The 18,503-nt window shown below is 45.8% G+C and overlaps 6 protein-coding genes across 6 annotated transcripts; all 6 read left to right on the forward strand.

Annotated features, from left to right (window-relative positions):
- Positions 1 to 3,748: 3,748 nt before the first annotated feature.
- K441DRAFT_676558 (MFS general substrate transporter) lies at positions 3,749 to 6,420 on the forward strand (the record flags this gene model as incomplete). Its single annotated transcript, XM_067650966.1, has 4 exons — positions 3,749 to 3,893; positions 4,026 to 4,749; positions 4,801 to 6,128; positions 6,233 to 6,420. The coding sequence occupies 4 exons, from the start codon at positions 3,749 to 3,751 to the stop codon at positions 6,418 to 6,420; spliced, it is 2,385 nt and encodes a 794-aa protein (XP_067505151.1).
- A 3,242-nt stretch (positions 6,421 to 9,662) lies between these two features.
- On the forward strand, positions 9,663 to 10,316 carry K441DRAFT_676559 (uncharacterized protein; the record flags this gene model as incomplete). The annotated part of the gene is made up of 2 exons (XM_067650967.1): positions 9,663 to 10,189; positions 10,247 to 10,316. 2 exons carry the CDS (start codon positions 9,663 to 9,665, stop codon positions 10,314 to 10,316), a joined length of 597 nt encoding a protein of 198 aa, XP_067505152.1.
- A 774-nt stretch (positions 10,317 to 11,090) lies between these two features.
- Positions 11,091 to 12,542, forward strand: K441DRAFT_70984 (uncharacterized protein). The gene is made up of 2 exons (XM_067653876.1): positions 11,091 to 12,269; positions 12,321 to 12,542. The coding sequence occupies exons 1-2, from the start codon at positions 11,308 to 11,310 to the stop codon at positions 12,418 to 12,420; spliced, it is 1,062 nt and encodes a 353-aa protein (XP_067505153.1). The 5' UTR covers positions 11,091 to 11,307; the 3' UTR covers positions 12,421 to 12,542.
- A 246-nt stretch (positions 12,543 to 12,788) lies between these two features.
- K441DRAFT_71021 (uncharacterized protein) lies at positions 12,789 to 14,027 on the forward strand. Its single transcript, XM_067653883.1, has one exon. It carries the CDS (start codon positions 13,115 to 13,117, stop codon positions 13,871 to 13,873), a length of 759 nt encoding a protein of 252 aa, XP_067505154.1. The 5' UTR covers positions 12,789 to 13,114; the 3' UTR covers positions 13,874 to 14,027.
- On the forward strand, positions 13,871 to 14,750 carry K441DRAFT_658371 (uncharacterized protein). Its single transcript, XM_067648338.1, has one exon. The coding sequence runs from the start codon at positions 13,966 to 13,968 to the stop codon at positions 14,281 to 14,283; it is 318 nt and encodes a 105-aa protein (XP_067505155.1). The 5' UTR covers positions 13,871 to 13,965; the 3' UTR covers positions 14,284 to 14,750.
- A 1,648-nt stretch (positions 14,751 to 16,398) lies between these two features.
- On the forward strand, positions 16,399 to 18,235 carry K441DRAFT_71037 (uncharacterized protein). Its single transcript, XM_067653888.1, has 2 exons — positions 16,399 to 16,592; positions 16,777 to 18,235. Exon 2 carries the CDS (start codon positions 16,845 to 16,847, stop codon positions 18,183 to 18,185), a length of 1,341 nt encoding a protein of 446 aa, XP_067505156.1. The 5' UTR covers positions 16,399 to 16,592; positions 16,777 to 16,844; the 3' UTR covers positions 18,186 to 18,235.
- Positions 18,236 to 18,503: the final 268 nt, after the last annotated feature.

The raw sequence follows: 18,503 nt of genomic DNA on the forward strand, positions 1-18,503 counted from the left end.
TTTAACCTCTATTAGTGCCTTTTATAAGGTCCTTACTACGCTATATAAGCTGCATAAGGATATTATTAAGCTACCGCCTAATTAAATACCTAAATAGGTAGAATCCGACAATAAAATATGGCCCTTTTTTATAGACTATATTAGCGCGCTTAACGGCTTGTATATACTAATATTAGTTCCTAAACTAGAGCAGTTAGTATAGTAAAATAGGAAGATATAGATATTACAGAATATATTAGCGGCGTGCGATTTTGATATAAACTTTATATATATATTACCCGGATAGAAAGGCTCTACCTATAACAGCTAAGTATTCGCTTTTATAAAGGATTAAGGCTTTTATACTCTACTAGGACGTTATTATTTAGCTAATACTAGGTATATAATAGACGATCCTATACTACTAGTACTATATTAGAAAATTCGATATTATCTAAAAGAATAAGCTAAAGTAAATATAAGGCTAAAGGATAAGTATAAGCTCTTTAACCTCCGCCATACGTCTCTAAGGAATGTAATTAAATGTATATTTAGAGTCCTAAAAGTACGCTTCCTTATATTTAATAAAGGCCGTTAGGGGTTTAATAAAAAGACATAGATTAAAATTGTTTAGGCGCTAACGGTAGTTTATAACTTTATAAACTAGAACGGGTAGAACCTATATAAGGAGGACTTTAGGTATAAAAGCGCTAAGGATAAGGATACCAACTAATATCTAATTCCGTATTAGGTAGATAAGTAATTAATAAGCTAGCGGTAGGAGGATATAGCAAAGGCAATATAGGTGCAGTATTGCGACGTTCTAGCTATAAGAGGTAAGTATTAATAAGGAAGCAGAGGTAAACGTTAAGAAAGTAAAGGTAGACGTTAAGGAAGTAGAGGTTAATATTAAGGAAGTTAATATTTAGTAGTTATGTTAGAGTAAGAAGCTATAGGTATAACTAAGCTATAAGCGTAGTATTTAAAGCATTAATTTAACGTATAATACTACTAATAAAAAAGTTATAATAGGTAATTTATCTATAGATTAATTATATTACTAGCCTTTCTACTTAAATTCTTTTAAAATTAACCTTGGGTTAACCTTTAAGCTCTTTACTAAACTCTAATTTTTCCTTATCTAGCTTAAATTAATTAAGAAGCACATATTACCGCTTTATATTAGCTACTAGCTGGTTAATATACCCCTTCTAAACCTTACTAGTAAGTAAATTAAAAATAAAAGACCTGCTTTTAACCTTAAATCCTTTTAAAATAAGTTACTAATTACTAGTAGGAAGATACCTAAAATCCTTAATAAAGTTACCTACAGCTCGCTTAATTAGTGAGCTTTATATTGCTAACAGCGTTATATTTAAAGAATTAAATATTACAGTCGCCTTAAAGATAGTCTTATTTAATATATCTGTTACCTTTAACGACTTTAACGGACGGCTTCTATTAGCAGCTATAGCAGCGTTCTTCGTTAATCGCCTTACTAAGTTAAGTCCCTTTCCTTTCTTAGTAACTTAAGCCTTCTTTCCTATAGCACCTACCGCACTAGGTATAAACGATAGCAATTATATTAAGGAAGAGACGGCTACTAATAGAGAACGTAATAGAGTTAAAGGCGTTAATATAGATAAGGAAGCAGATAATAAAGTAGGTAAGGGAGTTATACTCTAGTTTTTAAATAGCGTACTAAAAGGACTTTGTTTAATTAATCCAAGTGCTAAATTTAGGTTCCTACCACTATTAATTATATTACAATTATTAACCTTAATATTAGAGTCGTTGTTAGCTCTGCTTATACCTATATTCTATAATAAATTCTTATTAAGCGCATTATTAATTAATACAGCGTAGTTACCTTTAGCCATTTTACTAGCAAGTAGATACGTTAATTGCTTATAATAAGCCGGCTAATTATTCTTAAAAGGTTTTCTTCTAACGTGTTGGTGAAAGTAGTTATTTATAACCCCCTCCTTATCTATCTATAGCAATAGAGTAACCTTATACTTACCCTAGCCTAAATACGCCCTCTTATAGGCTAAAAACTTACAGAAAGCAGCCTTCCAATAATTGTACTTATTAGTTAACTGGTTAATTATAAGCTCCTAACCCAATTTAATCTTAATAAAGGTAATAGCGTCCACATAGTCGGTAGCCTTAAAAGTAGCACTATTAGTCTCCTTGCCTTAATCCACTAGTACCTATAGGTAGGTTAAAAAGGCCTTATTTGAGGCTGGAAGCCATACTAATTAAGGCCTATTAGGACTATCCGTACCTATCGTCGCCTTCTTCTTCTGGACCCGTTTAGCTGGTAGCTTGGCAGCAATAGGCTCCTACCCATCTTTGTCCCTTATTATCTTCGCCCTCCCTTACTTCCTTATCTATCTTATCACAGGCACTAATACTAGCTTAATAGGGGTGGTGGTAGTAGCGGTGGTGGGAGTAGTTAAATTATATATATTAGGTGGGTCTAATATAGGTAAGGATTAAGCTATAGGTAAGGCAGCAGGGTTAGCAGAGCTGCCCTTGGTAGACGTACCAAGCTCGGCCATTAGAAGGAGCAAGTATTTCACAAAGAAATTAAGTATATTAATAAGGGTCTAACTACAGGCTCTATCTAAGTGTTTTTTTAGCGTCTATAAGCTTAAACGCGGCTTATATAATCACGACTTACTGCCCGTCCTTAACCTGCCGATTATTCTACCAAATAAATGGCTCTTACCTGTTCGATATACACCCCTACTGTGGCGCCCACTAGTTGCGCTTATAATCCTACAGACGGGCGCAGGTGGGCACAAAACAGGGGGTCGAACAGGTGGGCGCGAACAGGTCAAAAAAAGTTATCGAACGAGCCCTAAAACGTTTGCGCCCGAGAGGCCCCCGCATTCCAACTACCACGAAGCGGCTCTTTTGAGGGCTTCCGAGGCTTCTAGAAGCTAGACCTCTTATAAAGTGCGCCAATCAAAAGAACACAAAGAAGGCTCCTTTATGCTCTTTCTCTTCAAAAGGGTATTAGCTATCATTAGCGATGGGAGTACGTGGCAAATCAGCCTTATCTGTCCCCAGAAAATGAGAAAATAGGCTGAGGTCGATGCGGCACAAGTCAGATGAACACTGGCCATGTGCTGCTCACGCGGGCAGCTGTTGAGCTTGACAGGCAAGGGCCCTGGCGAGGCGGTGTGGGACATCGGCGTGAGCGGATGGCGCGTTTGGGTGGGAATGTACTCGCGTGGTTGTCTCGGACCGGTACGGGGAGGATTTGAATGATGTAGACGATCGTGTGTGCTTTTCAGTCTTTGTTGCAGCAGTTGCATGTCCCATTAATCGAATAATAAGATAAGGGAGAGAGTGCGGCGCAGATCGCATGCATGCAAAACGTCATAAAGGCCCGAGCGCGCCCTGAGCCTCGCCTTGTTGACAGGTGGGTTCAATTAGACCCTGTCAGGTACCTAAACCACCACATGTCTTGTATATATCTTGGCTATGGCTAACTCTAAACCCCCCACTCTCTCTGTCACCTGTTTCCTCCCCTCCGATCCGCTGTTAGCGATCCTCGCTACCCTATTCCAGGGCGCATACCCTCAGTCAGTTGATCTCACTAGAACCTTGAACAGTTATATCCTCACCCCGACTCCCCGTCTTTACCCTCACTCCCCCGTCTTCACCCTCACTTCCCGTCTTCACCCTCCTCAAATACCCCGTCTCTGCCCCTGTCCAATACCCCCAGACAAGACTCCAATCCATCTGAAACATTGCCATGTTCTCGAAATGGCGGAATCAGAAGTCTGTCGAGAAGAACGGCAGTTCGACGACCAACTCTGACGATGAAGAAAAAGCAGCTTTGAAGCCAGCAAAGTGGAGTCTGGGAGTGTTGAACGATACTGAGACTGATGAGGTTCCCGGTATGTTTATGCTTGATTTGGAGATGTGCTCGGGCTGGAAGCCTTCATTCTATATATACAATCTTTAGCAACGCGGAAATGAAGCTCGTGGTTAATATCCATAGAGCACACGCTAACCTTCAATTTTTCTAGGCTCTATTTTGCTTCTATCCAATGTCCACAAGCACAATGAACCTCTCGGTCTCCAGCACGCCAGAGCGCGCACTTCCGCTTCTTCCTTACCCTCTCCGTATCCTCCCTCGCTCAGAAGCGTATCTAGACATTCCATAAGGCCCGTGGTTCCTGAGAAGAAGCGGACAAAGGATGGCAAAATCATCCTTGAACCACAGCCTGATGACTCCATGAATGACCCTCTAAATTGGCCTACATTGCGACGAGATGCAGCTCTCCTCTCTCTTGGCTTCTACTGTATGGTAGGAGGAGGCATGACCCCGGTTCTAGCAGCTGGATTCAATAACGTTGCTTCAACATATAATGTATCCGTTCCCCGCGTCGCCCTCACCACTGGGCTATATATGATGGGGCTCGGGCTTGGAAGCGTCATTGCTTCTCCGACCGCTATATTATTTGGCAAGAGACCAGTCTATCTGGTAGCGATTGTTATATTCCTACTCACGTCTATTTGGTGTGCTTTATCACCGAACTACCCTTCCTTGGTCATTGCCAGAATTGTTCAAGGGATGGCTGTTAGTCCCGTAGAATGTCTTCCCTCTGCCACCGTAGCAGAAATTTTCTTTCTTCACGAGCGAGCATATCGCCTTGGCATCTACACACTGCTTTTGCTAGGTGGTAAGAACCTCATTCCGCTCGTGAGTGCAGTCATTATTCAGTCATTAAGCTGGAGATGGGTTTTTTGGTAAGTAAATACGCGCAATACCTTAAACTTTCAATTTCTAAACTTTTGCAGGATCGTCGCTATGGTTGTCGGATTATGTTTCTGTCTGCTATTCCTGTTCGTGCCAGAGACTTTTTGGGATCGAGCCCCTCGCCCACGCAAGCAGCACCACAATAGGAGCTTGAGTCCCGCAAGACATCGTCCATTCAGATTACCATCATTCGGCCATTTCCACCACCAGCAAACCGCTACTCCTGGAGCTAGTGCGGTCGATATCTGTGACCCTACAGCTGCCATTCTATCTCCGATTGGAAGCATCGCTCAAAAGCGCGCTAATAAGAACGCTCACGTAGGATTTGCCCCAGAAGGCACCACAAATGAGAAAGAAGATACGCAAGGTTCTTCTCCGTCTACCGAACCCGCCGCAGCCCATAATTCTCAGAGTAGAGATGGCGGCAGTGAAGAGCCAAGCTTGAATGCGATTCCGGCACGCAAATCTCCCAATCCCCATCATTCAGAAGCATGGAAAGTTGAACCACATGACGGCGCACCGAATACTCCTGACCTGCATAATCTGAACTCGCCCTACTATTCCGAAAAGGTAGAAGAGCAAGACTACTTTAGTCTCAGCGCTGCCAAACCCACTGAATATCCTCAAGAGCACGTTGCGGCAGAAGTTCAACCCCGGTCCGCTCTAAAATCACCAAAAGACGAGCATCCTACTCGAAAGCATGTTGCCCTTTCACCCGGCTTCCCGCAGCTCGGACCTGAGACTTCTATTATATCCGAAGACCAACGTTCGTTTGTCTACACCGAGTACTACCGTTCTTTACCGCCAAAGTCATTCATCAGTACTCTAAAGCCATGGAACGGCCGCCTGACCAAGGAGAAGTGGCTCCACGTCATGATTCGGCCCTTCATCCTATTCGCATACCCCTCTGTCTTGTGGAGCACGCTGGTCTACTCACTCTCGATTGGCTGGCTGATCGTGCTGTCCGAATCCGTCGCGGCCGTGTACCGCAACAAGGAGAGCTACAACTTCACCGCTCTACAAACCGGCCTCGTCTACCTGTCCCCCTTCATCGGCGGCGTTTTTGGCACGGCCGTCGCGGGCAAGGTCTCGGATCTTATCGTGCGCTACATGAGCCGCAAGAACGACGGCATCTACGAGCCCGAGTTCCGCCTCGTCATGGCGATCCCCGTGACCGTGTGCACGACGATCGGGCTCATGGGGTTCGGGTGGAGCGCGCAGGAGCGGGATCGCTGGATCGTGCCGACGGTGTTCTTTGGCGTGATTAGCTTTGGCTGCAGTTTGGGGAGTACGACGGCGATTACGTTTTGCGTGGATAGCTATCGGCAGTATGCGGGCGAGGCGCTTGTGACGCTGAATTTTAGCAAGAGTAAGTCCCTTGTGTTGCTGGGAAAAGAAGAAGTTCACCACGAAACATGATTGGGGAAAGAAGGGTATCTTTGAATAACGAAACCATGCTAATTATCTGAACAGACATCTTCCACGGCCTCGTCTTCTCGCTCTTCTTCACGAATTGGCTCGAGTCCGACGGGCCTAGGAAGGTCTTCCTTGTCGTCGGAGGCATCCAGATGGCGTGTCTCTTGTTCACTATCCCGATGTATATTTACGGCAAGCGGGCGAGGATGTGGACGGTCAGGAAGAACTTGATGGAGCGGTTTTAGCTCCTTCAGAGTACATATTTCAATGCCCTATGATAGAGTTCACAGGCTTCCTTTTGTTCATGAGATGAGTGGCATTTTACCCCAAGAAGGATAGAGGAAGGTAGAGGTGTTCTGCGAAACATGGCATAGCATAACGAGGAGACCTTCCAGCTCAAAACGGAGGGATACCTGCTGGACGAGCGTGGCATCGGACTGGGTTTTCCCCGTATTATCCTTTCTATTACCCCTGGGCATGGATTGCATTGCGAAGGCTGGCACTGTGCATTGTACACTATGTTTCATGATATGACGGCATGAACTGGCGTTTTTTATTTCGGTCTACTTGCAGCTAGTTCCCTCGTTTTCTCCCGATTGTTCGTTCAGCAGCTGTTGTTTGTCAGCTTGGGATCGGTGGAGACCGAGTTGACTCGGCGGCGAGGTTCTTCCGGCTTATGAGGTCTATGATACCGAGATGCGGCTGAAGTAGATATTTTCTATACGACGATGAAGTGGCTGCTTAGCGGAGGTTTTGGTGAGATGTTTTGAAACTCGGCCCGTTGTGAGCTTCATTTCCGGCCGACATGATTCGGATGCCTAGTGAACTAGTCGGCAAACCTAGAGTAAACAGCCCTCTACCCAGTTAATAATGTGATGTGATACTTTGGCCCGCGTGGGTGAGTGCGTCACAAGTGCGCGGCAGTGCAAGGCAGATCTTTTAACATAAAGAAATGAGGATCTACAGCCTTAGTGACAATGTGGGCATGAAGTATGACCCATCAATAATTTTCCAACGCAAATACAGCCGGCCATAGAAGCTAACGGCTTTGTAATAACCTTGGCAATTTCCTCTCGAAGTGGTCCGAATGCAAGGCGTGAAGAGTGCGCAAGCTAAGCTTCCATAAGACTGACTGCAAAGCTTACAACCCCCTGTCGTTGAGCTTATTGGGTGGGTCTAGCTTCTTGGCGTAAGGAGAGTCCGAGAGCAAGCTTTTTTAGATGCTTAGATACAAGGGGGTACCAGCAAGGCAGACACTCTCCCTGCTAGTATGTTTTCAAAATAAGCGAGCCCTTGCAAAATGGTTGGCCTGTATTATTCTGCTAGCATACTAGCGGGGAAGGCGTCTGCCCGGACCCGCTACCCCCTTGTATCTCTCTATTACGATACGGTTTTTGCAGTCGAGCGGGTGAATAAGCAGGGAAAAAGAGGTCTTAGTACCTAGAAGGGCTCTCCCATACAAATTCTCCACTAGTTATACCGATATCGTCAACATCCAGATTATCTTAATATTACACCAAAAAAGCCTTGATCAAGGGGTGTCGATCGTAATATAGAGAATATCGTTATATACCCCATATCGTAATAAGCAGATCTTACTGCAAATTCCGTCTCACTGGCCTTTGCCTGCCGGCGCAGTCGATTGTGATGACGGCCAAGATCGGGATGTGCAGATGTTGAGGTGGGCGCTACGGGCTATCGTCTTCCAAGCCGTGCATAAATAGCGTGATGAGTTACTGCTCTGTGCAGGAATTTCTAATGCTTAGGGCGAGTGGACGGCAGTGTTAGGGCTTACGGAGGGTAGCTTATCCGAAATCCACCATCTTTCCTGCTGGGAGGCAAAGCAACGTATAATGCGAAGAGCGCTTTGGGCTTACCTCCTCCCTCTTTTAGATGGGTTTCGGAAAGCGCGGAAGAGGTCTCAGGAGACTGGGAGGTTTCCGCGAGGCGGAGTGGAAGAAATACAAGGATACAGAGCCGGTCTCGTGAGGGAAAGCGATGTTTTCACGTCATGAAGTGTGACAGTATACGAGCAAAGCGATGGGCGAGTGGATCTGCAGTTGCGTTACTTAATAGTTCTGCCTTACAGCAGGGCGGAGCTCTGCCTCGGTGCATGAACACACAGATAGAAGTAGAAGGTAGGAGAGAGGGGTGGGAGAGAAAAAGGGCTGATATACGGAGTGGTACGATAGTATGGGAATTGCGGGCCCATCCGAAGCCATGACTGGCCATGGATTATTCTCAATTCTCGCACTTTGGGCTGACAGCTGATGCGACTATCTCCAAATGGGTAAAGTCCTGAAACAACTCAAGCAGTCGACCCAAGCAGCTCAGACAAGATCTAGAGGCGCTCAGCCTCGTTCCCCCTATCGTGTGCCCTCTCTCTTGTTCTGGAACGAAGCCCCTCGGCTGGTGTGCACGGAGCTCACCACCCCTCTCTTCGCATCTGATTTGCACAGGGTGATGCTGACAGCTGCAGTCATCCTTGATAAATGGCGCATGCAAGGAACAATATTTCGCAAGCAACTAAAATGTTAATGAGATTAATTGAATATTCTATGAATTACCAGAAAGAGTCATTTAGTTATTAAAAAAAAATCTTCTAAGTTAGTAAATGATAAATATTTACGCTGTACTAAAACTGTTGCTGAGAGATAGCGCAAGCCTGCGAAGAAAAGAGCCGAACCCCGACCGCAAAACCCGACTCCTACGATTTGAAGTCCCGGCGTAGTGGTTGAAATGGGGAGGGGCTGAGGAGCGCGAGAAGCTACGCGCAGGCCTGGCAGGAGATTGGATCGGACCGCAGCTATCCTAGAACAAGTCGTGGGACGCTTGCGTGCCGGCTAAGGGTGCTCAGAGGCTTGGTCGTGTGCGGGCTGGGCCATGCTGATGTTTTTGACCTTTGCTGGCTTTTGTTTGGTTCCTCCGGCACGTGCAATGGTGACAGACCGTGCCGTTGTCGAGCGATATGAATGGGCGCAGCTGAGGCTTCAACGTCACTCGGCCTCTGCTGCTTTCGGTGTCGTTCATACATAATGACCGCTTGCGGCCTCGTACATGTCACCAAAGTGACATCCGATCCCAGCCTGGTTCGCGAACTGCGAACTTATTCTCTTGGCAAACTGTGGTCCAGCCTGAATAGAACTTTACTTCGCTTCATTTCCCTGCCTAGGATTCGAGTGGCAGTTGCCTTTCTATCCTCTATATATTATTGTCGCCGGTACTGCTTCCGGACCCCGTCTTGCTTCCGGGCCCGTCTTTAACCCACATATGAGCGTCTTTCCTGCGGTACCACTTTATCATATAGATTGATGCGATTTCCATTATCTCGTCAATCAAATCTGTCCATCAAAGGCTCCAAATAGTCAAGCTTTTTGTACGCGTACACCTCTGGTCCTTCTTGTTCATTCTTTTCTCTTCAGCACTATATCCGGCGAGACTCGCTTCTAATGTACTGCCTAGAACACTTCACCACGGCGACGCCAAGATGGTCACCCTCACTTACTGGGTAGCCTATCTCACCCTTGGATCAATCTCCTCCATTCCCGCAACCGCCGCACCCACACGAACAAACTGCCGTTGCGTGTCCATCGACGAGTCAATCCCATGGACGTTATCATCCGCTCTTCTGAACGCCTCGAAACGCAACGACCGCTGCTCACGGCTCGGCCCCGAGCTGGAGCGCTGGCGGCTAGTTGACCCCGTGGGGTACGTGAACTATTTCGCTGATCTAGTCGAGAAAGACGTCTTGGCGACGTCACTGTACGATGAGCTGAAGCCGCTGCCCACGGGAGTGCTGATGGAGCTGGCTGCGCGGACTATCGTCGACCCGCACGACCCGCCTCGCAGCGCAACCACGGGAGGGCCACGCGACAGGATCATCTGTCGCGAGGCGAAGGAGGAGGAGGCTGCGGAGCCGGCTTCTAGCCGCTCCAGCCTGTTCTATATGGCCCTTATCATCGTGGCTATTGTCATTGCTTGTGTCGCGGAGTGCATCAATGTGTTCATCAGCTGGTAAGACCAGCCCCTCACCTAGTACACAGCATGGCATAGATACTGATAAAGCTCCAGGATAAATCTTGTCTACGAGCGCAGAAAACCCGTATGGCTACCTGGCGGAGAGAAGGATTTACGCGCCTAGTCAGAACCCAACGGGGCTTTTGCCAAGGACCTCGGCGCTAGCAATATAGAAGACGAGAAAAGAGCACTGTTTATAACGAAATTTCTACGAGCTGTACAATCCTCACACGCATACTTACAATTTTCCTGCATTTAGCGGTTTCCTTTTGTACTATGTAGATACCTGACTGCGGCCCCTGTATAATGGTGGGGATGGTGGGGACTAGGCGCACAAACACACAACACACAGCCTTGGCGTTTGCATAGTGGTGACATCGAGGTTGTATAGAAGCCAGGAGACTTGGCAATATTTGGGCTTGGAGCTTGGTTTTCTGACGACATTTCGGGCGTTTATTTGGCTATGGCGGTGGATGCATAAATGGAAGGTCTGGCCCGATCGTTTTAAAGACGCGGGGAAACTACCGCAATTAGTAATGCTGTTGGCGCTTGTGGCGCGGCATGAACCGTGAGAGTCTTCCCGAAAAGTCGAACCAATTTCAAATCCGGAGAATATTAAAAAGGAAAAAAAGGAAAAAGTCTTCGTGAAGCAAGCTTACACTTCTGTAAAGGTAGGCAATGCGTGAGAGGTGATTCGTTTCATACTTCTAGCAGGCTTCTGACGACCTTCCAAAGTAAACAGGTAAGCCGACAGTTCCACCAAGAACACAACTATGACACCAAACATTAGGTAGACACTGCAACGGTACATCCATCCTACGCTGCCCAGTATCTATTAGCGATGGGCTTAACATGCGCCTAGACGCTTTGTTTTGAAAACCTAGCGCTTCACCAGCCGGGTTTACACAACCCTCATTCCCATTATTTCTACATTGGCAGATATATACAATGACGTTCAAATTCCTGGTCATCAACATTCCTCCAGAGCATTGTCCGGATTTATCTAGGGATGCGTCGTGGAAAACATCCTACAGCTCTCCTTCCGCAATTCGATAATCTGAGTGAGTTTCCATGCCTTCCCCTCCTAGTTGCACTACTTATAAACATCCAGCAAGATGTATATCTCTGCTTCATTTATCCAATTTGCCATTTACGCCATCTTCTCAGTCTTTGGAACGTCCGCTGACAAAGTCCATAAAAGTCGTTTTAGGCACGAAGCAGTCGAGACTCTAAGAAAGCGGCATGAAAAAGGGAAGCGCCAAATCAAGCCCATTGCGGTTCAAGCAAAGCCCACGATTCCTAATTCCTTCTATACCATCATCACTCCGTCCCCAGGCGCAGCGCCGGTCAAAGTCACTAAGCAGAGCCAAGTAGTGGCAACCTTCGTGCCCCTAATGACAATGTGTGTCGGACCTCCAGTAGCATTCATGCCAATTACAACCGTGGGCCCTCCCTATCTCAATTATTCAATGAGTGTCGCGGGAAACGGATCATGTTCGACCTATTATACTCGAACGGTGACGACAGTTTGCGCGACTACTCTCACAGGCTTAGCTACTCGAATTAGGGTCTCGCAATGCAGTCAGGAAGTCACCTTCTCAAGCGATTTCGGTTATAGCTTAGAAACACCGTCGCCTGCTATGAACAACAGCGCTCTGATTACCCCCGCACTGGCAATTAAAACAATGATCACATACTACATGGCTCCGTGGCAGGCTCTTACCGGCGGCGGAACACCATCTAACGTCGATAGCAAGATTTGTACTGTACAGTCAGATGGCCGGTTAGATTGCGCATATTATCATGAGGTGTGGTATATCCAGATTATTACGGTCACCAGCACCACTACGAGCCATGTAAATCTTACAACTACGGTGTCCGGACCGGACACATTCATGGTCGAGACCATTCATATGGATATCACGACGACAATGTCTTCAATAAGCTTATCAACATCGATGCTGCTGGAAACCGAGATCGAGGTAGAAACCACGAGCAAGAGTACAAGGCCGTCTTTGGCTGAATTCACGCAACCAACAGTTTATATGACTAGGACAGTGGAATATGCTTCAAAAACGTAAGTCTATGGCATTTAACAGCTATTGAGCATCGCTTATTGAGACTATAGAAACCCTGTGACAAATACTCTTTATGCAATCGTACCGCCAACGGCACGTGTAGGAATAGCGACTGTGACGCCACCTCGTTTGCCATCAACATCCGTTTAGTGAGTTTGCTATTGTGAACCTACCGTCAATCCTAAGCCCTAAGCTTACGGACATAAGGAGACATGGATTGGGACGTTCGGTGAATTTTGCGTCGCTACAAGCATTTGAATATCTTTTCCATTTCAGGCATTGGTAATTGGAATTTTAATCATTTCTATTCATGTAACTATTATATCATCGAGAATAGCCCTTAATACCGTTATTTCTATACATGTGTTTACACTGATATAATAGACCGATAGTATGCGTCCACCTTCACTTATCTCTGCAGATCAGGCCAGCAGTCGTCATGATGGCCATATGACCACAACCTCAATCATAATAATGGGCAGATACATACCTGGCTCAGGCAATCTCTTCTTTCTTCTGCTTCTGTTGCAAATTCCATCCTCGTTATTGTAGCTCGCTCACGCCTATATTGAACTTCTATCCATCATCCCAGTTAATATTTCAGGTTCCTGGCAATGAAGTATCTAATCTTTCACCTTGCTCTATTCCTTTGCGCATCCGTCAGGGCAGATATCCGCGGGCACCTCGCTGGGACATTCTGTAACCGACTACCGACACTGTGCTGAGACACAAGATCACCGTCTTGGAAGGCTCCAAGACAGCATCAACGCCACCCTATATATTGATTGCAGATCAATATTGCTTGCAGATCACCGTTCCCATTTTAGTTACCTATTACCCCATTATGTCTTATTACCTCTACCTTCTTCGTGTATATATAGAGACTTTAGAGCTACATTCACAATCAAGTCGTTCATTCAATTCTTCGCACTGCAAAGCTTACACATTCTCACCAACAACTCCAGCTTTATCCTCGCTAGTTCCCACAAGCCGCAAAGGCTTCTTAGACGGCGGCACGGACCTTCCAACCGTAACTGTTACAGTGTACGGTACAGCTACCCAATACGTAACCTGGCTGCTCCCGGCCTCTGTTATAAAAGGTGAAGAACTCACAGCAGGTGAGCCTGCACGACCGACAGTGATAAAGACAGTATATGAGACCATGACAGTCTCGACGGGGACCTGGTATATTACTACAATAGGTGAATCCAGCGGCTCAACCTCGATGACGAAAATGTCCCTAAGTGAGGTAACGACGACCGGTGTGAATCACGATGCCATGAATGTTGGCAACTCTCCCACATCTTCTTCGCCGTTCAATTATCCTACAATGTCCGGAATGTCCAACTCGTCCAGCACGACGGCCGCCATATTTCCGATGACGGGAATCACTGCGGAGATCACTGGCATCTGCCGGCCGATTGCGGAGGTGCCTTTGAATTTATACTCATGGCCGAATACGACGGATTCACTACCCACCCTCTCTTCTCCGGTACAAGCTTCCTCTGGCTTTGTGAGGGGAAATACTGATCTGACGTTCATTGTCGGGTCATCATGGGATATTCGACGCCCGATTCCCCGCGACTTTGTGATATCAGAATAGGCAGTCAACATAAATATGTCCTCATATTTTTCTCTAGTTCATCTCTCATGATGAATTTTCTTGAAAGCTAAAAGCATTACAAAACCAATATAATGGCTGAAACTGAAGTGCTCATAGTGGGTGCTGGTCCTGCGGGCCTCATGCTCGCCCCAGAACTCGCCTCCCAGCCCATCCCTTTCCGTATCACTGAAGCCAGTCTAGTTCGCTCAGATAAATCTCGAGCCTTGGTTCTTCATCCCCGCACTCTCGAATTTCTCGCCCGCCATGGCATCGTCCAAAACTTCCTCTCCCGCGGTACCTTCAACGATTCAGTCCGCATCTTCGCCAACCGGAAATTCGTCTTCGAGATCGATTTGAAGAAACCGCCGTTCAGGGATACCATGTTCCCTAATCCGTTGATAATTAGCTAGGCAGAAACGGAACCTGTTCTCTGTGAGGCGTTGGAGAAGTATAGTTTTGTTGTAGAAAGCGGGGTGAAGGCGGAAAGGGTGGAGCAAAATGAGGATGGTGTGACTGCTTGTTGAAAAGCTCAGGTAGTGGGGGGAAAGAGCGGGAGGTGAGGTGTAAGTATATCGTCGAGTGTGACCGTGCGCACAGCATTGTGCGGAAATCCGCCGGGATGAAATACGAAGGTGGTGTGTACCCACAAGATTTCATCCTCGCAGACGTGCACATGAAATGGTCGCAAAAAGACTATCTCTCCATATTTCTCGGGGATGGATTCATGGGGGTCTTTCTTACGAAATATACGCTTTTTCGATTCATTGCTTCGAGACCGCAGGAGAGGTATAATGGTGTTGAGTCCACAATGAAGGATTTCGAAAATATGATTAGGAAATTGGTTCCTCGGGAGGCGGAGATCTTTGATCTGGCTTGGATTACGAGGTTTAGGTTGCATCATCATGTCTGTAGGAGCTAGCTAGAATCGTCGCATTAAAGCCCATTTACTTCGAACCCAATTTATTTCAGGTGCACCCTCAGTGAAGATTCGCCTCACTGCGAACATTCACCCTATAGAAGTATTCACCCTGCAGTAGGCAATAAGATAACCTAATCCGGGTAGTAGAGCTAGAATAAGATAGAACTAAATTAAAACTAGAACTCTTAGAGCTTAGGGCTAAGACATACTATGGTATCAGGCCGATATTTTGTGGGTGGGGCGTAAGCAGCAAGGGGCCCCTGTGAGTGTACCTATAATTTAATACTCCAATTATATACCCTGTCTATATGTATTAAAAAGCTAACTCTTTGTTATTTCCTTAGCTTAATCCTTTTAAATTTTATTAATAATTATCTATAATAGAGCCTTTTACGCCTCTATATTCATCTCGTTCTTCTTTAAAGCACCTTACTTATAATAAACGCATCTAAGTTTAAACACTAAGGAGTATTGGGTGGAAATATAAGGCTATTACTCTTTATCTTGGAATTACGACGCGTTAAGTTAAATATTTACTCTTTTCTAAACGTGTTACTCCTAAGAAGAGGACTGGGCGCCGTAGCAAACTTACTAAGGAGCAAGTGGATTAACTTAAGGTCTTTATATGCTTATCCAAGACTGGAAAACTTATAAGCTACCTTAGTTTCTCTATTAGTCCCTTCTCTAATTAGGAAGTTGGTGAATACGCTATTTGGAACGCGTTAAGGAAGAGAGGCTACTTCTAATACGTAGTAAGAGCCAAACCTCCTCTCTCCCCTAAGAACTGATAAAAACACCTTACCTTTGCCCATAAATATATTAATTGGACTAAGGAATAATAGTGTTTTATCCTTTAGAGTAATAAGACTTAGGTAACTAGAGGAAGATATTGGAAATAGTAGGTTATAAGGAAGGCTGGAGAGGAGCTATTAGATACCTGTATAGTAGAGAAGATAAGGAAAAGGAAGGGGTGGATATTCTGGGGCTACTTTACTGGAGGAGTAAAAGGGCCCTATCTCTTTTGGGAGAAAGAATGGGGTTTAATTAATAAGACCTTATACTATAAAAGGATAATTCTTCTTATTTATAGGTGGATCCAAATAAATCCTTATCTTTATTTTATGCAGGATAGGGCCCCTAGCTACTTAGCTGCCTCTACTAAAGAGGAACTAAGTAAAAGAGGGATTAGGATTATCTTTTGGCTAGCCTACTCACCAGATTTAAACCCAATTAAGACTATTTAGAACTAGATAAAGGACTATATTAAGCAGGTGTATGGCGATAAGGAGTATTCTTATAATAATCTTCGGATCTATGTAAAGGAGGCTTAGGAGCAGATTACTAAGGAATAGCTTAATTCACTAATAGATAGTATGAGGGAGCGCTGTTTAGCTGTAATTAACGCTGAAGGGGGGTTTATAAAGTTCTGAAATAAAATATAAGCCACTTCCACCCCTGCAGACGCTTGGTGCACCAGCTCCACCCACAAAATATCGGCCTGATACCATAGTAAGCTCTCAGACTCTCGGGGAGATTTGGTTTGGTGATAAGGAGCAGTATGCCCGCCCGTGCGCGTAGTGCACGTGATTTATGAGATAAAATTAACGCTTGGTTCCATAAAAATTTAAATTACGAGTTGCGTGTTTTCTTAGGTTCTCCCGGAACTGAAGCTCTAGATTTGAACCTGGTCGGCTTTACTCGTTTCTTAAAAAAAAATTTGAAAAAAGTGTGGTGTGAATACGCATCGGATTCCCTTACAGTATGAAATATAAGGTCTAAAGTGGAGCAAAAGAATATCACGTGAGTTTATTGTACTATCTCCCATCTCACAACAGAGGGGTGCTCTTCAAAGGATATGAAGTATGAGTAACTGTCTTTTATCATTCAAAAGAATTGATATTTGAAATTTGTTATGGCTTGAAACCTCTCGATACTCTGAGATGCCCCCGCCGCAAGCCTGCATACAAATGCTGACACGTCGCAGCGTCGCTCCTTTGTAACAACCCAAAATCAACTACATCTCAAGAGTTCACAATCTCGTCTACTAACACAATGGAGGCAATCATTGCGGCTGTCCTGGCTTGCTCTATCGTCTTTTGGAATTTCCTGGGATATCTAGAACGAAAGCAGTGCTGGACCCTCCGCTTTCGACTGTCTCTGTGGACGCCTTACCTGATCCTCCTCCCAACCTCGGCGCTCTGTCTGCTTCTACTGTCTGCAGGATTGAAAGTTGAATCCGAGGACTTTGGTGGAGATGTCGAATCATATCTTTTGTTCAGGGGAACCAGAACCTTCATCGTGGACTCACTCCGGAACGCATCACGCCTTGTGATAGGACTTTGTATCATCGCATTCCTGATCTTCCTTTTCCGAGTCACACTTCCACTCATGGAAAGTGGGCGATATCTGCGCCTGCGATGGAAAGCTTGGACTGGACCCAGCAGAACAGGAATTGGACCGTCGTTCTCGAAACTCATTGGAGACGAAGACGACTGGATTGATTTGAATTGCGCTATTGGGCTCCACCCAATCGAAAAATTCACGCGGGTTGTTCCGTCGCTTCCAGGATCTTTTAGCGGTATCGTGGCTGACCCTACGGACCTGTTAAGGGCGTCTGTGGCTGCCGTCGGGAACGGGAGCCTCGTAACGCCAAGATCTAAATTTAAAGCTGGTGTCTACCAGCCCTCGTCTGATGATGAATCAATTTCCCTGCTTTGGGGGGAGCATCTTGGTTTTCGAAGACGATGCAGCCGTGGAATCATTTCCGTTCCAGGAAACCTACTGGAATACCGACCAACTTTTGATTCCGGCCGAGACGGGAGGGCAATCTGCCTTGCCTATGGTATTCTAGCTCGAAATAAAGGCCTGGAGCCCTGGAATCTAGTCTGCAATTTGAACCTAAAGAGCTCTTTCAGAGACTTCGAGGAAAATAGTGTTCAATGGCCTCGTCCCGCAAAAACCTTACGAGGTGTCTATCGTGCAGAGTTTGAACGTACCTTCTCTCTATTAGGAAACGCCTATGTCACGGCAGCCACAGAGCTGGCACTTCTTCTGGCCGACACAAGCGATGACTTGGTGGAAGACTGGCTAGATGGTATGATGGAGCATCAAGACTTGAGCCTCAATCATCACATTGCTGCCTTGGGAGCTTCAGGGGAAGATCTCGCCCGCCTGTACAAGGGTCAGTATGCAATCATGCTTGTCAGCCTCAGTACACACAAAAGGGGCATTCGCCTTCGGCCCGAACTCCTGGTTTATGATGCGCTCTGTCAATTGGAAGATGTTGGGAATAAATCCCGATGGGTTTCAGCCACAGCTATAATTGACCGAAGAGGACAGGAGCTGGCTCAGTTGGGGAAGACTGGGCAGAGATTGATTTCAGCAATCATTTGAGCACGTTGGAAACCTAGCGGCTCGTGCTTAATGTTTCGCAAGTTTTGGAATGTTTCAGACCTCTGCGCCCAGCATTCTATGTGGTAGTTTGGCGCATCGTCTACGCAAAATGGCTTTCCTTTTGTCGATCTGAGTAGGTTGGGAGATGAAGAATGAGGACTCTATTCGAAATGGCTCCAAGGAGCCTTATATATATATGAGGAAGATGCAGGCAATAGGAAGGGGGGAGTAGGCAACTAGAACAGCGTGGTAGGCAACATGGTGTTACAATCCTCGACACGTCGACACGTTTCCTTGGCGTAACACGCCATCTTCGGA

The sequence above is a fragment of the Cenococcum geophilum genome (assembly GCF_001692895.1).
Source record: "Cenococcum geophilum 1.58 unplaced genomic scaffold K441scaffold_16, whole genome shotgun sequence".
NCBI classification, from domain to species: Eukaryota; Fungi; Ascomycota; class Dothideomycetes; order Gloniales; family Gloniaceae; genus Cenococcum; species Cenococcum geophilum.

Bases quoted from the DNA above. Each gene is read 5' to 3' on its own strand.
- K441DRAFT_70984 (XM_067653876.1), top strand. From the start codon at position 11,308: ATGTATATCTCTGCTTCATTTATCCAATTTGCCATTTACGCCATCTTC. The intron at 12,270-12,320 runs GTAAGTCTATGG...TTGAGACTATAG, and splicing joins GTGGAATATGCTTCAAAAAC to AAACCCTGTGACAAATACTC.
- K441DRAFT_71021 (XM_067653883.1), top strand. From the start codon at position 13,115: ATGTCTTATTACCTCTACCTTCTTCGTGTATATATAGAGACTTTAGAG.
- K441DRAFT_658371 (XM_067648338.1), top strand. From the start codon at position 13,966: ATGGCTGAAACTGAAGTGCTCATAGTGGGTGCTGGTCCTGCGGGCCTC.
- K441DRAFT_71037 (XM_067653888.1), top strand. From the start codon at position 16,845: ATGGAGGCAATCATTGCGGCTGTCCTGGCTTGCTCTATCGTCTTTTGG.